Source organism: Prionailurus viverrinus, chromosome D1 (genome assembly GCF_022837055.1).
Source record: "Prionailurus viverrinus isolate Anna chromosome D1, UM_Priviv_1.0, whole genome shotgun sequence".
In the NCBI taxonomy this organism is placed as follows: domain Eukaryota; kingdom Metazoa; phylum Chordata; class Mammalia; order Carnivora; family Felidae; genus Prionailurus; species Prionailurus viverrinus.
The window spans coordinates 75685772-75702063 of NC_062570.1; the positions used below are offsets into that span (position 1 = coordinate 75685772).

A 16292-nucleotide genomic window follows, 5' to 3' on the forward strand; every position below is an offset into this window, starting at 1 on the left:
AAAAATTGATCTTCTAGCTTTTTCTTTTTCTTTTTTTCTTGTTTTTAAAGAAAAGATAAGATGATCTGCCAGTGCTGGGTTGGCACTCCCTAGGCCCAAGTTGGCTAAAACTGGGTAGCAGCTGCCGCTTTTAGATGGTTAGGGGCTGCATTTGTCCTACTCCCCACCATTCTCTATTGTCATAAAACCAGCTTTTGTTATTTGTTACCTGTTTGCCCCCTGCACACATTTGAGGTTTGTGACCCCCAAATTGTCCTGTTCTTACAAGTATCATGAACTTGCTCAGGGATCCTAAGCACTGGCATATGGTGGTTTGAAAGAGCCCTGTTGGGAGAGCATTTGTACTTCAAAATGATGCTCATAAATGCTTATATTGTATTAATTTCTGCTCCTAAAGAGTTCCATCAGTATAAAAACATAAATGTCTCCTGCAACACATGTAGAAAAGAATATGGGAAAAGTCAGCTCCTTCCTCTGTGAAGTGTCCTTTGTCCTTTTGATGTGAAGATGAGATTTCATTCAAAGGGATTGCCTGCCTGGTCTCCTGGTCAGCTGGAGTCCCAGGGTAGGGAAGGTGACTGGAGTGGCCAAGAGCGATAGTAAAGCTCCTGCCATTTGGTTGTTAATATTCCGTGTTTGTAGAGGGCCTCTTAGATCCCTTTCCATTAAGTGTTCAAATTCTAACTCTGCCGTTTAATGACCGCAGTTTTAGGAAGGCACTTAAGCCCCTTGTGCCTCCATTTCCCCATCTGGAAAATGGCAATAGTAGCTACCTCATCTAGTGGTGAAAATGAACTGAAATAATAATGTATGGAAAAGAATTTATCCCAGTGTTTTGTGTTTTCTAAGAGTGTAAATATTAGTTTCTTGGAAGGCCTCTGTAAGGCTTTCAAGAAAGGGATAATTATCCCCATTTTTCTGAAAAGAAAACTGGGACTCAGGGAAATCAAGGACCTTGCCCCAAAATAGCCAAGGAGCTGAGAAATCCAGACTTCCCCTCTGGTCCCGTGAAATCCCTAATTCCTCTCTCGGAAGGTAAAACTTCCTCTTAGTAATGGCTCCAGTTACCGTGTAGATGACATTTGGACGGGAGCTTTTCCTATGGAGGGGATGGGGGCAGGTGACAAAATCCCCTCATTCTCACACTTTGCCCTGAAGGAGCAGGAAGACAGAGAACATGCAATCAGGATTCTCTTCACTATTGTGAAGGATAACTAGTTACCTTTTCTGGGAGGTTTTGAGAGGAAACCAACTCGGAACTAAAGCCTTTCCTGGGGCCTATTCTGGTTCTCTGTGGGAATCCTACAGAGGAAGCCCTAACTAAAACAGAAGGCCTTTTAAGGGTTAGCCTGAGGATGGGGCATTTCTTTTGACTTGATTTTTTTCCCTGTCTTGTGAGACCTTTTTCACAGAGACTTGAAGAGGTTTTATTCTGAGTTTAAGATGTACTAATAGTTTACTTATGAATAGCTCTCAAGCGCTCCATTTTTATGGCGACCCAACAGCTTACATTTCACCTTTAGGAGGAGGCTATCTTCCTAATAATATAGGTAAAATTACATTTTATTAAGTGGCCAATATTTAATCATTTTTACCTCCAAAAAATTGCAACCTTGCTCGACTGAATACTTGACAAGGACAGAAATAGTAACAGAGATTAGCATTATATGACACGTTAAAAATTGTCACTATTTCTTCCCAGGTGCATTAGATATCTTATAGCCTTGGAAAGCTCAAGGATATCCTGAAATAGAGACCTTCCTGGTCTAGCTTGTTCTCCTCTTCCAGTGGAATTCGTGCCTCCGACATGCTGCCTGTGGCAGGAAACAGAGTTGAAGATTATTTTCATTATTAATAATGTTCTTAATTACTTTTGATATCCTATGTTTTCTGATGGGTTGTCATGTAGCTCTTTGCTCAGATCCGTCACATCTAGTTTCTTGGTATATTTTGTGTACTACTTGCAAGATCTCCCAAATTCTATATTAATCATCACCAGTGGTCTAGAATTCAGGCTCTGCTCCATAGCCATACCTGCTAACAGCTCTTTGAACTTAAAAAAAAAAAAAAAAAGATTGACGTTCTATATATGAAAGGTGCTAATAGTGTGCCTGGCATATAATAATGACCCACTAATTGCTAGTAGCATCTGGAATTGGAGTGGAAAGGGAAGGGCAATTTTTGAATTCCATCTCCTGCAGAAATGAACACTGCAGGGTGATATGTACAGGCACAGGGTGACAGCAGGTGCCTTCATGCCAGCCGTCACCAGTGGGAGGGCAGAGTCTTACAGGATTGAGTATTGAGGCATTCTGCTTGGCTTTGCTTTCCAGGTTAGTGATGCTGCCAGGGTGTTTTGCACTTGTGTGCTGGTTATCCTTGGAATTGCAGGGTTGACGTCCACAGACAGACCGTTCATGGGCAGCCTGGAAGGACCATAGCTACAGATGATGGTAAATAGGCTGAAGCACAAAACTGCATTCAGAGGCTGCTATGAGGGACCTGGCCACCGAACCGGGGAGCAAGTTTAACTCTTGGCCTTCATCTGCAAATGATTCCCGTTACCCTGTTCCTTTCTATGTATTTGCTTTGTGGGTAAAATGATCTGTTCTAGTGGTATTGCCGAAGTGGAGGGTTTGCTGCCCTTGTGGAGTATATCAAAGATCTGCTGTTTTGTTTTCTATTGCGTTTATACTCTGTCTCTTGAAGACCTTGTGGTGGTTTATGGGTTTCAGGATGTAAATATGACAAAGCTACAGAAAGAACCAGGCTAAAAAGAGCACAGTGAGTCAGTGTCAGGCTTTTGAGTTGGTGAGCTGATAAGTGTAAGCTAACCCTTACCTCGTTGGCGACCTCTGTTGAGTGGGGAGTCTGCTCTTGTGTGCGCTGTGTTTGCTGCGTGAGGAAGGACCACGCTGGCTTGTCACTTCTGTTTCCCCTTCCTCTAGAGCAGAGGCTGCAAGAGAGTAAATAGTCGTTATTCATCAAGGAATGAATGAGGCGACCAAGTTTTAGTTAGCTCCTGGGTAGAATTCTCTAGCAAGTATCCACAGTAGCACTCTTCTCTGTTGGTTCAAGAGGCAGCCACACATTTGGGGTCCAGAAAGCAGGATTTTCTTGTTTAGGTTGGCGTCTGGGTTTGTCCCCTTCTCTGTAGGAAAAGCCAGGGTTTTCTGTGAAAAGTACTTGCTCCTTCTTAACGGAACTATTGGTCTGCTGTCTTAGGGTTTTTTATGTCACTTAGTAAAGGATAAAGGAGACTTTGACCAGAAATCTTTCGGGACGGGAAGTACTAATTCTAACAGGGTCAAAATGGATTCTAGCTACAAGGAACCCACTCGTAGAGAGGCCATACTAGCATCATGCACTTTAGCGAGCTTCAGGGCATCTCACAACTCCCGAGTGATCCCTTTCAGGAGATGGCCAGTGATCTATAATATTCTGCCATTACGGAAGGGTATGAAGAAAGAGTCTTTTGAAGCTCTGGCTATATGAACTTCCAGACCCTTGGTCGAGGTCAGCCTATCTATGCCTCAGCATCTCTGTTGAGATAGTTACCCACCTTCCCATGTTCTCGAGGAGGAATTTGAAGCTTGAAGCAGTTAGTAATTTTGCTAGAGTCTTGTGGGTAGTCTGAGAGAGAGAGCCAGAATCCAGCGGGGAGAAGCCCAGAGTCTGTATTCTTCCAACAGATTATGGTCCTCTAATAATTGTGATGGGATACAGGTACCCGTGGGAGACGTAACCCATGGGAAGACGGCAGCAATCCCTCTGCCCTGTTGTGAATTAGTTTACCGCTGTCTTTTTAGAGTGAGCTTGCTGAGACCTAGGCCCGACATCAGGTGATAGAGAGGACCCAGAGTCTCCGTCTGGGCTTGAGGGGAAAGTCAGGAGCAAACGGAAGGCAGCCCAGGTAATAAGCTTGTCGAACTCTCTGCTTTGTCAGGGGCCAGCTCTACACATAGCCATGGGCATGTCATAGCCTTAGAAGTATAGTACAGGGATGTCCTGTCAAAAATGACAACACTGTAACAAAAACTGCTAGTTATGGGGCACTTAGGAAGCACCACGTATATATCCTCCACCACCCTGTGCAATGGGTGTTCTAATGCTCATTCCACAGATCAGACCATGGAGGTAACTTAGTGGAGATCAGGGGCAGAATCAGGATTTGAGGCCAGGTTTGTCTGACTCAAAAACCTGGGATACATCCCTGAATGCCACTCCTTAGCCCTAATCACTTCCCTCTAGCATTTGGGCCCAGCTCCTAACTTGGAGGTGCTTAGGCTCCTCCCTTTGGGGAGTATTAGGAAGTTAGGCCACATTCCTCTGAAACCGGAGCAGGGAAAATGGTGTTGGCAATGGCGTGCTAGATAAACGCACCCAGGGGCATCTGTGCGCCTTTCTGACCATGCCGATGCCCAGAGGACTTCCCCCTCATCCCTACAGAGTTCAGCTGTAGGTGTTTTTTTATGGGAGCCTCCAGAGTAAGGACTGATTTCTAGAATTTGAGCTATACCTCCCTTTCCAGATTTCTCTTTGTCTCGAGGGAAAAATCGAGAAGTCAGAGTGTAATAGGAAAATGAAATAGTCTAAGCATTTGGAAGCAAAGTGGAAAAAGATAATCACTGGAGGAATTTGAGATTCTTGTTTTCGATTGTTGTTTCTCCTTGAAAGGATTTTTTGTATCCATATGGACTTAGCCATGTGCCTTAACAGCAGAGAGACTCCTATAAAGTTTTTTTTTTTTTTTAAGGAATTCTTGACAACATCTCAGCTGAAGTTATAAATATCATATACGATAAGGTGGATAACATTGCCAAATTAAAGGAAGGAGCTGGGCAAAGCACTAGCAAGAACAGACCTAGGAACCAAAGCCCCATCCAGCTCCCAAGTCCCACATTCTTCAGCTGTTTGAAAGGCACCAAGAAAGCGAGAGCTGGTATGAATGGCCAAAGCTGGGACACAGGACGTGGAACCCCTCGTGCTACTGGGCTAGGATGGCTTCTTGCATCAGCCAAGCTAGCCGCAGCTTGTGGCACTCACAAGGGGAGATGCTCTTGAATATCTCTCCACCTGAGATAATTCGAAGTACCACCATACATGACTCCCATTTCTGGGGTCTCCTAAAATGAAAACTATAATGTCTAGGCCCCACCAGCTCTGTCTCACGGGATTGTTGTCTCCAGGACCACATTGTGGCCCACGAGCCTTGTGATCATGGGATCATGCTGGGCTCCAACACTGATGGAGGTGTCCAAAAAAAAAAAAAGTTCAGCTGGACAGATCCTGCATCAGGCCACGGCCTAGGAACAGAGGCAAGAGACACCACAGATGAGATGGGCATTTAGGAGAGTGTTTCCCCAAAGTTCATTTTGCTTTTTGATTTGGTTTCATGGTTGGATTTCTTTTTTTTTTTTTCCTTCCTCTTTTCTATTTTTATTTTTGGAAAGGGGCAGAGGAGGGAGTGTCAGAAAGGCACGGAGGCCTGTTGGATAGGAAGCAGACCTTCCTAGGACATGTGACCACAGATGCTGACCTTCCCTTCCCATCCTTCCCTGTCTCCATGCCCAGCCCGGATGTCACTGGAGCCCCCACATCAAGGATGCTGCTTGAGCCATCCCTGACACAAAATAGCCCATCTTCAAGCTTTCAGATCAGAAGGGCTTGGTCTGGCTGCTGTTGCCCTGGTAATGGTTGGGGAGGTGACATGGTTCAAGGCTTCCCTAACACCTAGGAGGACCTCTGCCTTCTCTCTCCTGTCAGCTCTTGAATGTGGCCCCATGTGGCCGGCCCTCTGCTCTTGCTCAGTGTCCTGTCTCTTAGCTCTTGTCCTCTGCCACCTGGCTGCCAGCCATGTCAGCTCCCTTTTGGTTGCCAGAACGTGGTATGCTGCATCCTGCCTGGAAGCTTTTGAGTCTTAGATTCGCTAGGTGTAGTGTGGTTTTTCTCCCCGCTCTGTGTCCAGCTAACTCAGGTCTCCGCTCAAATTTCCCATCAGTCAACAAAATCGTCCTGAATATCTGCGATGGGGTCCTCACTGTTCTGGGTGCCTGGGGCGACATCAGTGAATAGACCAACAAAAAGTCCTGTCTCTGAACCTACATGCTGTCTCTTCCTTGAGAAATTTTTACCTACCTACCATGCCCCTGGCTAGATCCGGTCTTCTGTACATGATAGATGTTGTCTATAATTACTTGTGCATTGACTTAGTGCCTAGTGCCCTACACTAAACTTTAGGTTCTTTTGAGGTCAGGGATTATTCACCACTGTATACGCAGTACCGCACATTGCCTGACATCCAGTAGGTGCTCAGTGAATATGGGTCAAGGAATGGATTAATGAATGACAAGTAGCAGTGCCAGGTGTGAGGGTCACACTTCTGGAAGGAAGCTGAGCAGATGTGTGGGGCTCATGAAGAAGCTGCACTGTGTTTTTACAGTCCCCAGAACCTGCAGGTTCTTACTCAGCCTTGTCTGCAGTCTGGATCTTCCATTGCCTAGGCTTTACGTATTTCATGACTTCTAGAAAATGGCTGTAACCGTGCCTGACTTGAGTGCGGCTGCTGTTTGCCTCTCTTCTCAGGATGGAGATCTCTAAGGGGCCTGATGAGACACTCTTAACTCCTGAAAACTAGTGCCCCATTTACCTGTATGCCTGGAGCCCATCCTCCCCTTGGCCGTGGTGGTGCCCATAGAGATGGTCTTCGTTTGCATTAATCATTTTCATGCGCTTTGCACTCAGCTACACTGGTATTCAGAGAAAAATGCTGCCATGACAACTGCCACAACAGATGGTATTTGATCAGTCTCTAAGCTACCAAGGAGATCTACAGCAGTTCTTTCGAGCTTTGCATATTTTACTTTATCATGAGACCCAGTCCAGCCTTAATCATGGTTGAAATGCAAAGTTTTCCATTTGCCTTCTGTCCCTCCCCCTTGTCTTTCCAGTTGTTTGGCATTTGTTTTGACTTTCCTTGCTCTCTGGCTGGCCTGGGTGGAGATGTGCTCTTGGAAGTGGGAAACAAAGACCACAACAGACACAGTGCATGGAAGTTGCCTTGCATGTCTCCAGTTCCAAGGTGGTTGAGAAACGATTCACCTTTGGGATGGAGATACCAGCTGAGACGGCAAGAGAGCCTCCATGGCAGCCTTTCTCTCCCAGATCTTCACAGATGCACATGGTGGAGGCCCTGTGTGGCCCCAAACAAAGGGAAGACTGGGAAATGCATCTTAGTCTTGTTTTTTCCCTTTACTCCACACGTGCCTTATCCAACCTCTTTCTGCTCCCAGGGTCTCCAAGTAACATTGTGGTCTCACTTCTGGGCTTCCCCGCTCCACCCTAGCTGATGCTCCAAACTCCAGGAACTCCATCTCACAGCTCCTGGACCCATTTCTACGGTAGCAACTATGACAGCCTTCTCACCCGGTGTGAAGTGCAGCTTTCCACCCCTGCTCAGCAACATTGGAATGTCCGGCTTTGCAAAGATTTTTTTTTTTTGGCTAATTTTGGAAAGTAGTTTATATTGGCTGCTATGTGTTAATGAACAACTTGGGTTGTATTTACATACTTTGCTGGTTAAGAGCCTTTCCCATCACTCTGTATCCCAACTTTAACCAGATCTGCCTCTCACACTGCAGGTCTGGATTGCACATGAGCCATGAGCCTCATTAAAGATGGGCATGCGGACACCCTTGTGCTATGAGTGCCCGGGACATGCCCCTTACCTGGTGTGGTGGCAGTTTGCAGTTTCAACAGGGCAGGAGAATAAATTGTTTACCTGTATGGTACTGGAAGAAAACCTTAAGGTGAATTTTAATCACAAGAGAGGCTGGATCAAAGAAACATTCTCCCCTTCTGATCTCCTTCCAAGTGAAGCCAGGAGGTTGGAATGCACATCTGACCCTATTCTGCTTCCCAGCCCTGCTCTCTTCCTGGGGTGCAGATGAAAAGAGCGTGGGTCTCAGCAGCCTTGTCAGGAGTGATTTTTAACCTTAACAGAACATTATTAAAGAGTGGATTTGAGGCTTGAGGAATGTTTTTTGAACTCCTTCTGTGAGCAGAGAAATCATAGTGGAGGGGGAACAAATTCAAGGCGCTTGATGAGCTTATGAATCGTCTTTTAAATGATGACCCGAGTTCTTATTTTTAGTTTTAACATATTCCAGGAGTGAGTGCAACCCAGCCATCCAAATATTGCTCCCTGTTTTATCTCCTCTTTAGGAGAAAGCATTCTTGATGACCTTAAGCCTTCTCTCTTCGCCTAATGAAGATCCTGGTGCTTCCTTTGTTCATATGCTCTGATTCTCCCGGAGATGGATATGAGTTGGGGGGTGTGTTGGTTGGCCCTCTGGACCCTAAAGAGAAGGGTTATGTAAATGTGGGCTTCTGGACAGGGAGGAGGACTCTGCACCAACATGGTGAGAAGAATCGGACACAGTGCCTGGAACAGAGCAGACATCTACACAATTAATTATATTGATTGAATGACGAAAATCCTATAATTCAGGTTTCTCATCCCTAGCACTATTGACATTTTGGGTAGGATTTCCTGTTATGGGGGGACAGTCCTGTGCATTGTAGGATGTTTAGTAACCTCCTTGGCCTAACCCGCTAGATACCAGTGGCACCCCCACATCGTGATAACAGAATGTAGGCAGATGCCCCCTGGGGATGGCGAAACTATGGCCCCTTCTCTCCCACTCTCCCTGCCCTGTAGAGAACTGATCTAAATTATGAAATCTTTGAAAGCATGATAGGGATTTTCAAAAGCAACAGGAGGAAAAAGTAGTCTAGGTAACCTATTTAAACTTCTTCATTCCTTTACTAGAACTTAAATTAAAAGAAAGCCCAGTAGATGGCCAAATCGAAATGAACCAAGTGTTAGCCTTGCAGGAAGAAATGACCATGTACTTTAAGTGATAAATGTGTTGAATTGCTCCGTGAATGTGCCAAGTAAATGTGCTTTATGCCCTTTGGAAGGGAATTTCTATAGAATTACAGTGTTCTAGGAGAGTGGTACTTTTCTTGAATATGTTGGTGGGTGTCTTTTTTTTTTTTCTTTTTAATCAATGTCACTGTGCTGCACTGTTCTTGAAAACCTTAACCTGCCCATGCCTGCACACCTGTGCTTGCCAGGATAAATACCAAGTGTACTATTTTTGATTTTACATTAACAGATTCAGCAGTGGTCAGCTTTCTCTTTTTCTCGTTTTCTGTGGGGACCTAATTGCCAAAGCCTCACTAGTCCACCGTGTGCAAGATCTACTGAAGAAAGTAGGGTAGGATTATTCAAAGAAAAAAGGGGCAGAAGAATTTTATAGTTCTATCATGATTTAAATATCCGTGCCTCTTTGTGGGGGCAACGAATCCTCTGGTGTGGTTTTGGTAGATTACCTTTGTGTACACTTGAGGAATTAAGGACCGATGGTTATTTTTAGCAAAAGCAGAGTTTTGTAATGGGGAAAGAGCATTTAGAGAGAGAATTTTCATTAGTTACAAATGTAAGCAGATGCCTTCAGAACACCTTCCACGGGGCCCTCCTGGCCATTCTCTTCCTTCTTTCCCCTTCCTCTTCCCTCTAAGATGATAGCCCCTGGTTGTCACTGCCGTCGCTCTGATGTGGAAGGAAGGAAGAGTTGAAAGCAACCCCCCTTTGCACTCGCCTTGATAAGAAATGGCTTTCTGCAGTGGCGGCAGGCCTTGCTCATAGCATCAGCGTTGACTTAGTTTGCAGGAAATTGCATTTTGCCCCTTTGCCTGGAGATAAAACACCTCCCAGATGAGGATCTTTGAGGGAGAGCTGGAGGCTGGGAGGGAGTTGGGAACCTGTGCTAAAAGCTGCAAGGTTGGGGGTGTGTGGGTGGCTCAGTCTGTTAACCATCCAATTCTTGATTTTGGCTCAGGCCATGATCTCCTCCTGGTTCGTGAGATTGAGCCCTGCATGGAGCTCTGTGCTGACAGTATGAAGCCGGCTTGGGATTTTCTTTCTCCTTCTCTCTCTCTGCCCCTCCCCTGCTTCACTCGCTCTCAAAATAAATAAACTTAAAAAAAAAAGGATAGAGCAGTCTCAGGCTCCGGGTGTACTGGAGTCTGTAAAACCAGGGCGGTTTTATTCAGGTGGCCCATAGCTTAATAGAGTGCTCGGAAGGTCTGCAGACGAGGAGCAGAGAAGGAAGATGCCAGACATGCATTTCGGGAAGACTGCCTTGGAGCCCTACTCTACTCGTGAGATCTCTTACACTGTAGACGCTTAGCTCTGTGCCTGGTGAAATAGGCTTCGGAATACCACTTGGGGGTGGGGGAGTGGTCACAGGTACACTGTGAAAGATGGTCATTTATTTGAGATCCACTTTATGGGTTAAACACCTATTTGAGTTCATAAGAATGCTGATAGAGCCCAAGAAGTCGGGGGGCGGGGGGGGGGGGTGTGCTGTGGTGAGGAGGCTCTCCATTGTGGATTGCAAACTGCAGTTAGTTCAAAGATCCTTGTGCCAAGCCAAAAGCAGTTTCTTTTATTTATGGTCACCATTGACGTTAATCGAGCCTGAACATTTTCCTGTAGACTAAAAAATCATTAGCCCTGACAACTGAAGTCAAATCAGACCTTTGGGAATGACCTAATTGTTCTTTCCCGAGGGCTGGATGTTAGCTTGCCCTTGGCCGTGGCATCAGCCCTGCCAGGCCTGGAAGGCCTTCCAGACTGTGGCAGGTGGGTTCCTTCTTGTCACAGAAAACACAAAGGACAGAGGGGCTCGTTCTGTCACAGCCCTCCCTCGTCATCTGCAGTGCCTGCCGTCCCGAGAATTTTGTGAGTAAACGCAGCCCAGGGCCCTGCCGAAACTCCCATTCACTGTTTTCCCATTTGACGGTGTGCCGCCTCCATGCTGGAAATTCCTCCCAGCTGCTGGTGGACGGGTGGGTCCGGTATCCCCCTTCGTCCCCACTCCGTTTTTCTGGCAGCTGCTCAAATTTTCAGGATAGCTGTAGTGACAGTGGTGAACATAGGGACTCATTCCACCCTGCTTATTTTTGGCAGCCCTGAGCAAGCCAGGGCCTCGACTTCTGGAGCTGTGTGGTTGGGATATTAGGTAACTTTTTCCTGTGCAAGTACAGACAAAGAGTCCTGACCCGCACCCGTCCCTCTGTCCGTCCATTCATCTGCTGTTTCCGAGTCGTTTTTGCTTGTTGTGAATCTTTGCAAATGCACCATGAACCCTCTCTCTGACATAGCCCTTTGTTCCTGATAAAAGATGGCTCTGGAGAAGGCTGAACGTTGATTGAGTGTATGTCGTTCTTTTTTTTCCCCCTAGATTGAAAACATAGATGCCTGCTTGAATTTCCTGGCAGCTAAGGGAATAAACATCCAGGGGCTGTCTGCAGAAGGTGAGTCAGAGCGCTGGTTCTAAAGCTGCCTTCTCATCGTCAGAAGCGCCCACCTGTTACTTACTGATGCCTTGAATACAGCTCAGTCCAGGGGTGCTTGTGGGCTCTTCTGCTTTTGTTTTCCTGTTGGTTTTAAGGCAGCTCAATGCTTGTCTAGACCGGAGGATGCCAGCTTTTTGACACATCCCAAATCACTCCAGGAACTTAGAGCCCACCATGCTGGCCGTGTTTGCCACACCGAGCGGGTACCAGCGGTGGAGCTGCTTCTCTGGAGAAGGGCTTAATCAAACAATACTGATCCGATTCACCCGGCTAGCAATTCAGTTAATTATCAAGCCAGGCCTTATCTGTGGGAGAGAGAACACTTAGCCACAGCACATATTTAAGTTGTACAGTTCCCAGGGAAAAACGCCCAATCCTTATCTCTGACTTTTATTAGAAGCAGCAGCAGCAGCAGCACTTTTCCTAGCTCAAAGAAAACCAAACCCCAAACACGTGATGCATTAATGAGATGCTACGTTTTGACATCCCGATTAGTTTTTAATTAACTCCAATTGGGTGGCTAATTAGCACATTAGCTTGTGCTGGTGGTTTGCTATTCAATTAGGTATCGGTCTGGAGATGGCTGGTCCGAATTCTCAGCCGCCTCAGGCAACATCTCACCCTGGAATCTTTTGCTCTCTCCTGTTTGTAAATACAAGCAGCTGCCAGCTCAGACGCTGCCACAGGCCCCGGCATCCTCCCAAACTCCTTAGGCTGCACCTGCCTCCAGTTTTCCCAGAACAGGTAAAGCAGTTTGGGCTTCAGATGACACCACCTTTTCCCTAGCAAGGTTGCTGTTTGAAAAGATGCCTGGTAGCATCGACTCCGGTGGTCAGGGTGGGGAGGGGGCGGGCAGTGAGGAAGGAAGCAGCCCAGTGGAGCAGGTAAGTTTGCCAGCGTGATCTGTTTGGGGCCCGTTCCTTGTCTTTGCCCTGCGGTGCAAGCTTGGTTTTCCCGGCTGTTGGAACTGTAGTCTCTTCCGGTATTGGGGCCGGGTGGCTACTCTTGGAGCCACGTGGGCTCGTCGTTTCTGAACGCGACCTCTCCTATGCTGGGCCTGCCCCAGGTCAGGAGGGATGGACACACTCCTTCCAGAGGTCTCCATTGCTGCTGCTGGGTGGTCAGCCCCAATCCCAGCTCTGGCAGGGGTGGGGTGGTTGGAGGGTTCCTTCTCCCTGGGGAATGAGCTCTCTGTGGGGAGGAGCTCCGGGCTGAATGAGTCTGGGCTTTGCGACACAAGTTGCCGGGGCGTGGGGGTGTTGGTGTTGGTGTGGTGTTTCCATGGGTAAGTACAGAGATGCAAATTGCCTTTCCAAGGAATATCACTTCCTTCTGGTTCAGAGTTCTTGTGCTAGCTGGTGGGTGTCTGGGACACACTCTTCATAGTTTGTGGAAGGAGTTGGACCCCGGGCCTCTGCCCACCGGCAGAGCATCAGCAGGGAGTTTCAGAGTCCTGCTCGGCAGAAAGGGCTGAGGCAGTGGGGGAGGGGGTGGACTCTGTCTCCTGTGGCCTGGAGGTGACAGCCGGCCATCTATCTCTGCCTTGTCCTGCTGCCTTGTTTGTCCCTCTGCACCATCCTCTTTATACATCCAGGCATAGATTATCTATTTCACATACTTGCTGAGTAAACAGGTACCCCCTGTGCTCCCAAGGCTTTTCGATGCAGCAGCTCCAGCATTCACAACTGAACTGGGAAACCTTGGGGAAACCTTGGCTTAAAGAGGTTGCAGGTGACAACCTCAAGGCCTGTAGCTAGTGAGCGGAAGACAGGGTGTGAGCCCAGGTCTGTGTGATTTCAGAACTCCTATTCATGGTGTCCTTTGAGACAGCAGATGGGTAAAGTCTAGGCATGTTGTGTGCAGGTGAAAGAAATCAGAAAAGATTTAGAACTTTGTAGGCTGGAACGTCAGAAGATAATGTGCAGCCCACAGAGGCTGAGTATCATACAGATACTCTGTCCCCGCCTTGTCCACGTTAGTTTGTGACCCTTGGGGGTCTCTGAGCCTAGAAGAGCACAGTGTAACCCGTGTGCTGAGGTATCAGTCATTGGGGCATACCTGTGAAGTGGGTTCATGGTGTTCCAGTAACCGCCCCCAGCTGTGTGATGTCGAACCCCCCCCATCTTTCCTGCTGTCGAGACTCACTTGCTGATGTCTTGGCCAGAATACATAACTTGTCAGTCATGGTTAGTTATTAGAACAGTTTTATGTCAGTGCTTATGACTCTTTTGTTTGTTTCTAAACTTTAATTTCAGACTCAAAGCTCTTTTTTCACCCCTGTGCCCCAGGGCAAGTGGGTTTAAGAAGATTGAAGAGTGATGAGGGCCTAATGACTTCTTTGCCTCCCCTCCTTCTTTCGCCTGAGCCTCCAGGATGGGACAGAGAGAGCAGGCAGAATTCTGCTGAAGTTGCTGCCATTTTCTTGGGTGGACATAATTGCCACTCTCCCCACGTGGGAATCTCTGCATGCCCCACTAACCGTGGACTCGATCCCCTGCTGCTCCCAGGACATTAGGAGCCTTTCTTGCGATTTGCCCGGCAATTCTGGCTCACTCTCAATGGGTAGCATTTATGTTCCATCCCCCTGATTCAGGCCTTCATTGTCCCCACCTAAGGTGGTCTCAGTGAGACCGTAGACCTCAGTCTCATCATCCCTGTATTCTGCACTGTAGAACCGACAGGAAGGCGTGGGCACCATCTTCCACTTGCAGTAGGTGGAACCGTCTTTCTGTCACCTGGAAGCCCCCACCATACACTTTCTCTCCCAACTCTTTCATCCCCAACTTTGTGGCCAAGAGGCAGGTCTGCCAAGTCTGTGCTGAGTAGATGTCCAATTGGGGACCGGAATGCAGCACCCGACTTGGAGTGATTTTCTTGGTGCCTCCTTTGTCTTCAAGGAGCACAGGGACCCACCTTCTTGTTCTTCGGTGAGAGGAGGAAATGACCGGTCTCTGTGACCATCAGACATTACAACCCTCCCCCACTCTGTGATACTTTCTCATCTAGATCTTGGGGTTTTCGTTTTTGTTGTTTTTTTGTTTTTGTTTGTCCATCGAGGCATTTTATTTGCACATATATATTACATCCTTAGAAAAAGAATCCCAGGATTTTCCCTCCTGTATTTTCATCTTGCTTCTTCCTGGTCCACGATGCCTGGTGAGATGGTCAGTATCATGAATCCAAACTGGTGGGACAGAAGCAGATTATTCTGCCATTTTTCTAGATCTTTAAGTTGCACATCCAATTTGGGGCCGATCACTCCACTCTTGTTTAACCTGCGTGTGAGGTTCACAGCCATTTCTCCGGCTCTGTGATCATCAACGATTTGAAATTGGCCAACGCAACCGTGCTTCATCATCAACCGTGTTTGTCAGCTGGACGATGACTTTGGAGCATGGCGCAATAAGAACCTGGCACCTGCCTCTCTCTTCAGCATTGTTAACGTTCTTGAGAACATCTGCCAGGACATTAATGCATGCCATGTGGCAGCACGGAAACATGGCAGGAGTCCTCGAGATCTTCTTACACTGACTCTTGGGGTTGGGTGATGATCATGGTGTTTGGTAGTAAGACTGATTCTGGACTCATGCAGTCTTGTGGGAAGGTAACTGGCCCCAACTTTTGTCAGCTCCTTAAACTTATAAAGCAAGGGTACTTAGAGACTTTTATCCTCAAATGGGCCTTATTTACAATTTGAGGGTTACAGGAAACCTCACTCAACATACTGTTAAATTATAGGAATAGAAGCCATTTGTGGAGAACCCACCATGTATCAGTCACTGAGCTAAGTGCTGTGTACATGTTGTATATCTTTTTTTAATTCCCTCAGCAACTTTTTGAAATCAATAATCGTACTATCCCCATCCTCTACAGATGAGGAAACTAAGGCCCAGAGAGATTGAAATTCCACGTGGGAAAAGGGAGGCCCACTTAGGAGTGACTAAGCTACTCACGTCGGTTTCAGAGACCTGGTATTTTCTGCTACTCCCCACTGCCCACACTTCTAACCACCTGCATAATTAACTAGAAAAGCATTATACTGTGTAAAGAAATAATGCAGTTGTAATGCTTTTTGTTTTCCTTTTGAAGACTATTGAGTGCCCCGAGGCTCCTCCTCTGATGAGAACCATCACCGGTTGGAAAGCCCCATAGGTACTTCTCCGCCCTTTTCCAGTGACTAAAGCAGGGTTTGGAACCCCGGGAGGGTTTCGGTACCTGCCCTTGGAACATCACAGCAGATCATGCCCTGCCCCAGCCTGCCTGTTAGAGGACCACAGAGAGCTTGGTTCCAGAGTAGATCCCCATGGAGACACTGCTGGTTTGGAGCACTTCCCCTGGACTAGGCCCTCCTACCCCCTCTGTGTTCCAGAAGATTGGGCCCATCTGTTTGCTCTTGGAAACCTGTTGGAATCCTGTGAGCTTGGGCCTCACCCTAAGCTAGGTGATGTTCAAGATCCCTTGAACCCCTCCCAGCACACACTCCACCTGTCATGACTGTCTGTAAACCCGTCCTGTGAGGAAGGATGGCCTTTATCCTTAGGAGTTTTGACAACACCTGGCCCCGAGCCCATCCTCCTATCACAGAGAAGGTCTGGGGATGAGGCATATCCTATTTAGTTCAGCAAACGTTTGCTGGGCACATCCTGTATGCCAGGCATAGTGTCAGTCGTACAGAATGAACTTTAATTTCAATTAGTAGGAGAGTTGTGCTAATGGTATGTTCAAGAGCTGAGCAGTACGTGCACAGTAGTGCCCAAAGAAGGGCAGTGATTAGCTCTCTGAGGCGGTCAGGGGGCTTTACAGAGGCAGTGGCATTAACCCCTGGGCTTTACAGGATAAATAGGCATTCACCAGACAGGAAAGGC

General features: G+C 47.2%; 1 protein-coding gene and 1 pseudogene across 10 annotated transcripts in view; one reads left to right on the plus strand and one right to left on the minus strand.

The window, feature by feature from the left end:
• NAV2 (neuron navigator 2) overlaps window positions 1-16292 on the plus strand; it is a 741507-nt gene that overhangs the window by 492734 nt on the left and 232481 nt on the right. For all 10 annotated transcript variants that reach the window (XM_047878314.1, XM_047878316.1, XM_047878307.1 and 7 more), the window contains one exon: window positions 11313-11385. In XM_047878314.1, the coding sequence (XP_047734270.1) occupies window positions 11313-11385 (73 nt within the window). The remainder of the gene's footprint in view (window positions 1-11312; window positions 11386-16292) is intronic.
• On the minus strand, window positions 14515-14909 carry LOC125176601 (40S ribosomal protein S15a-like; annotated as a pseudogene).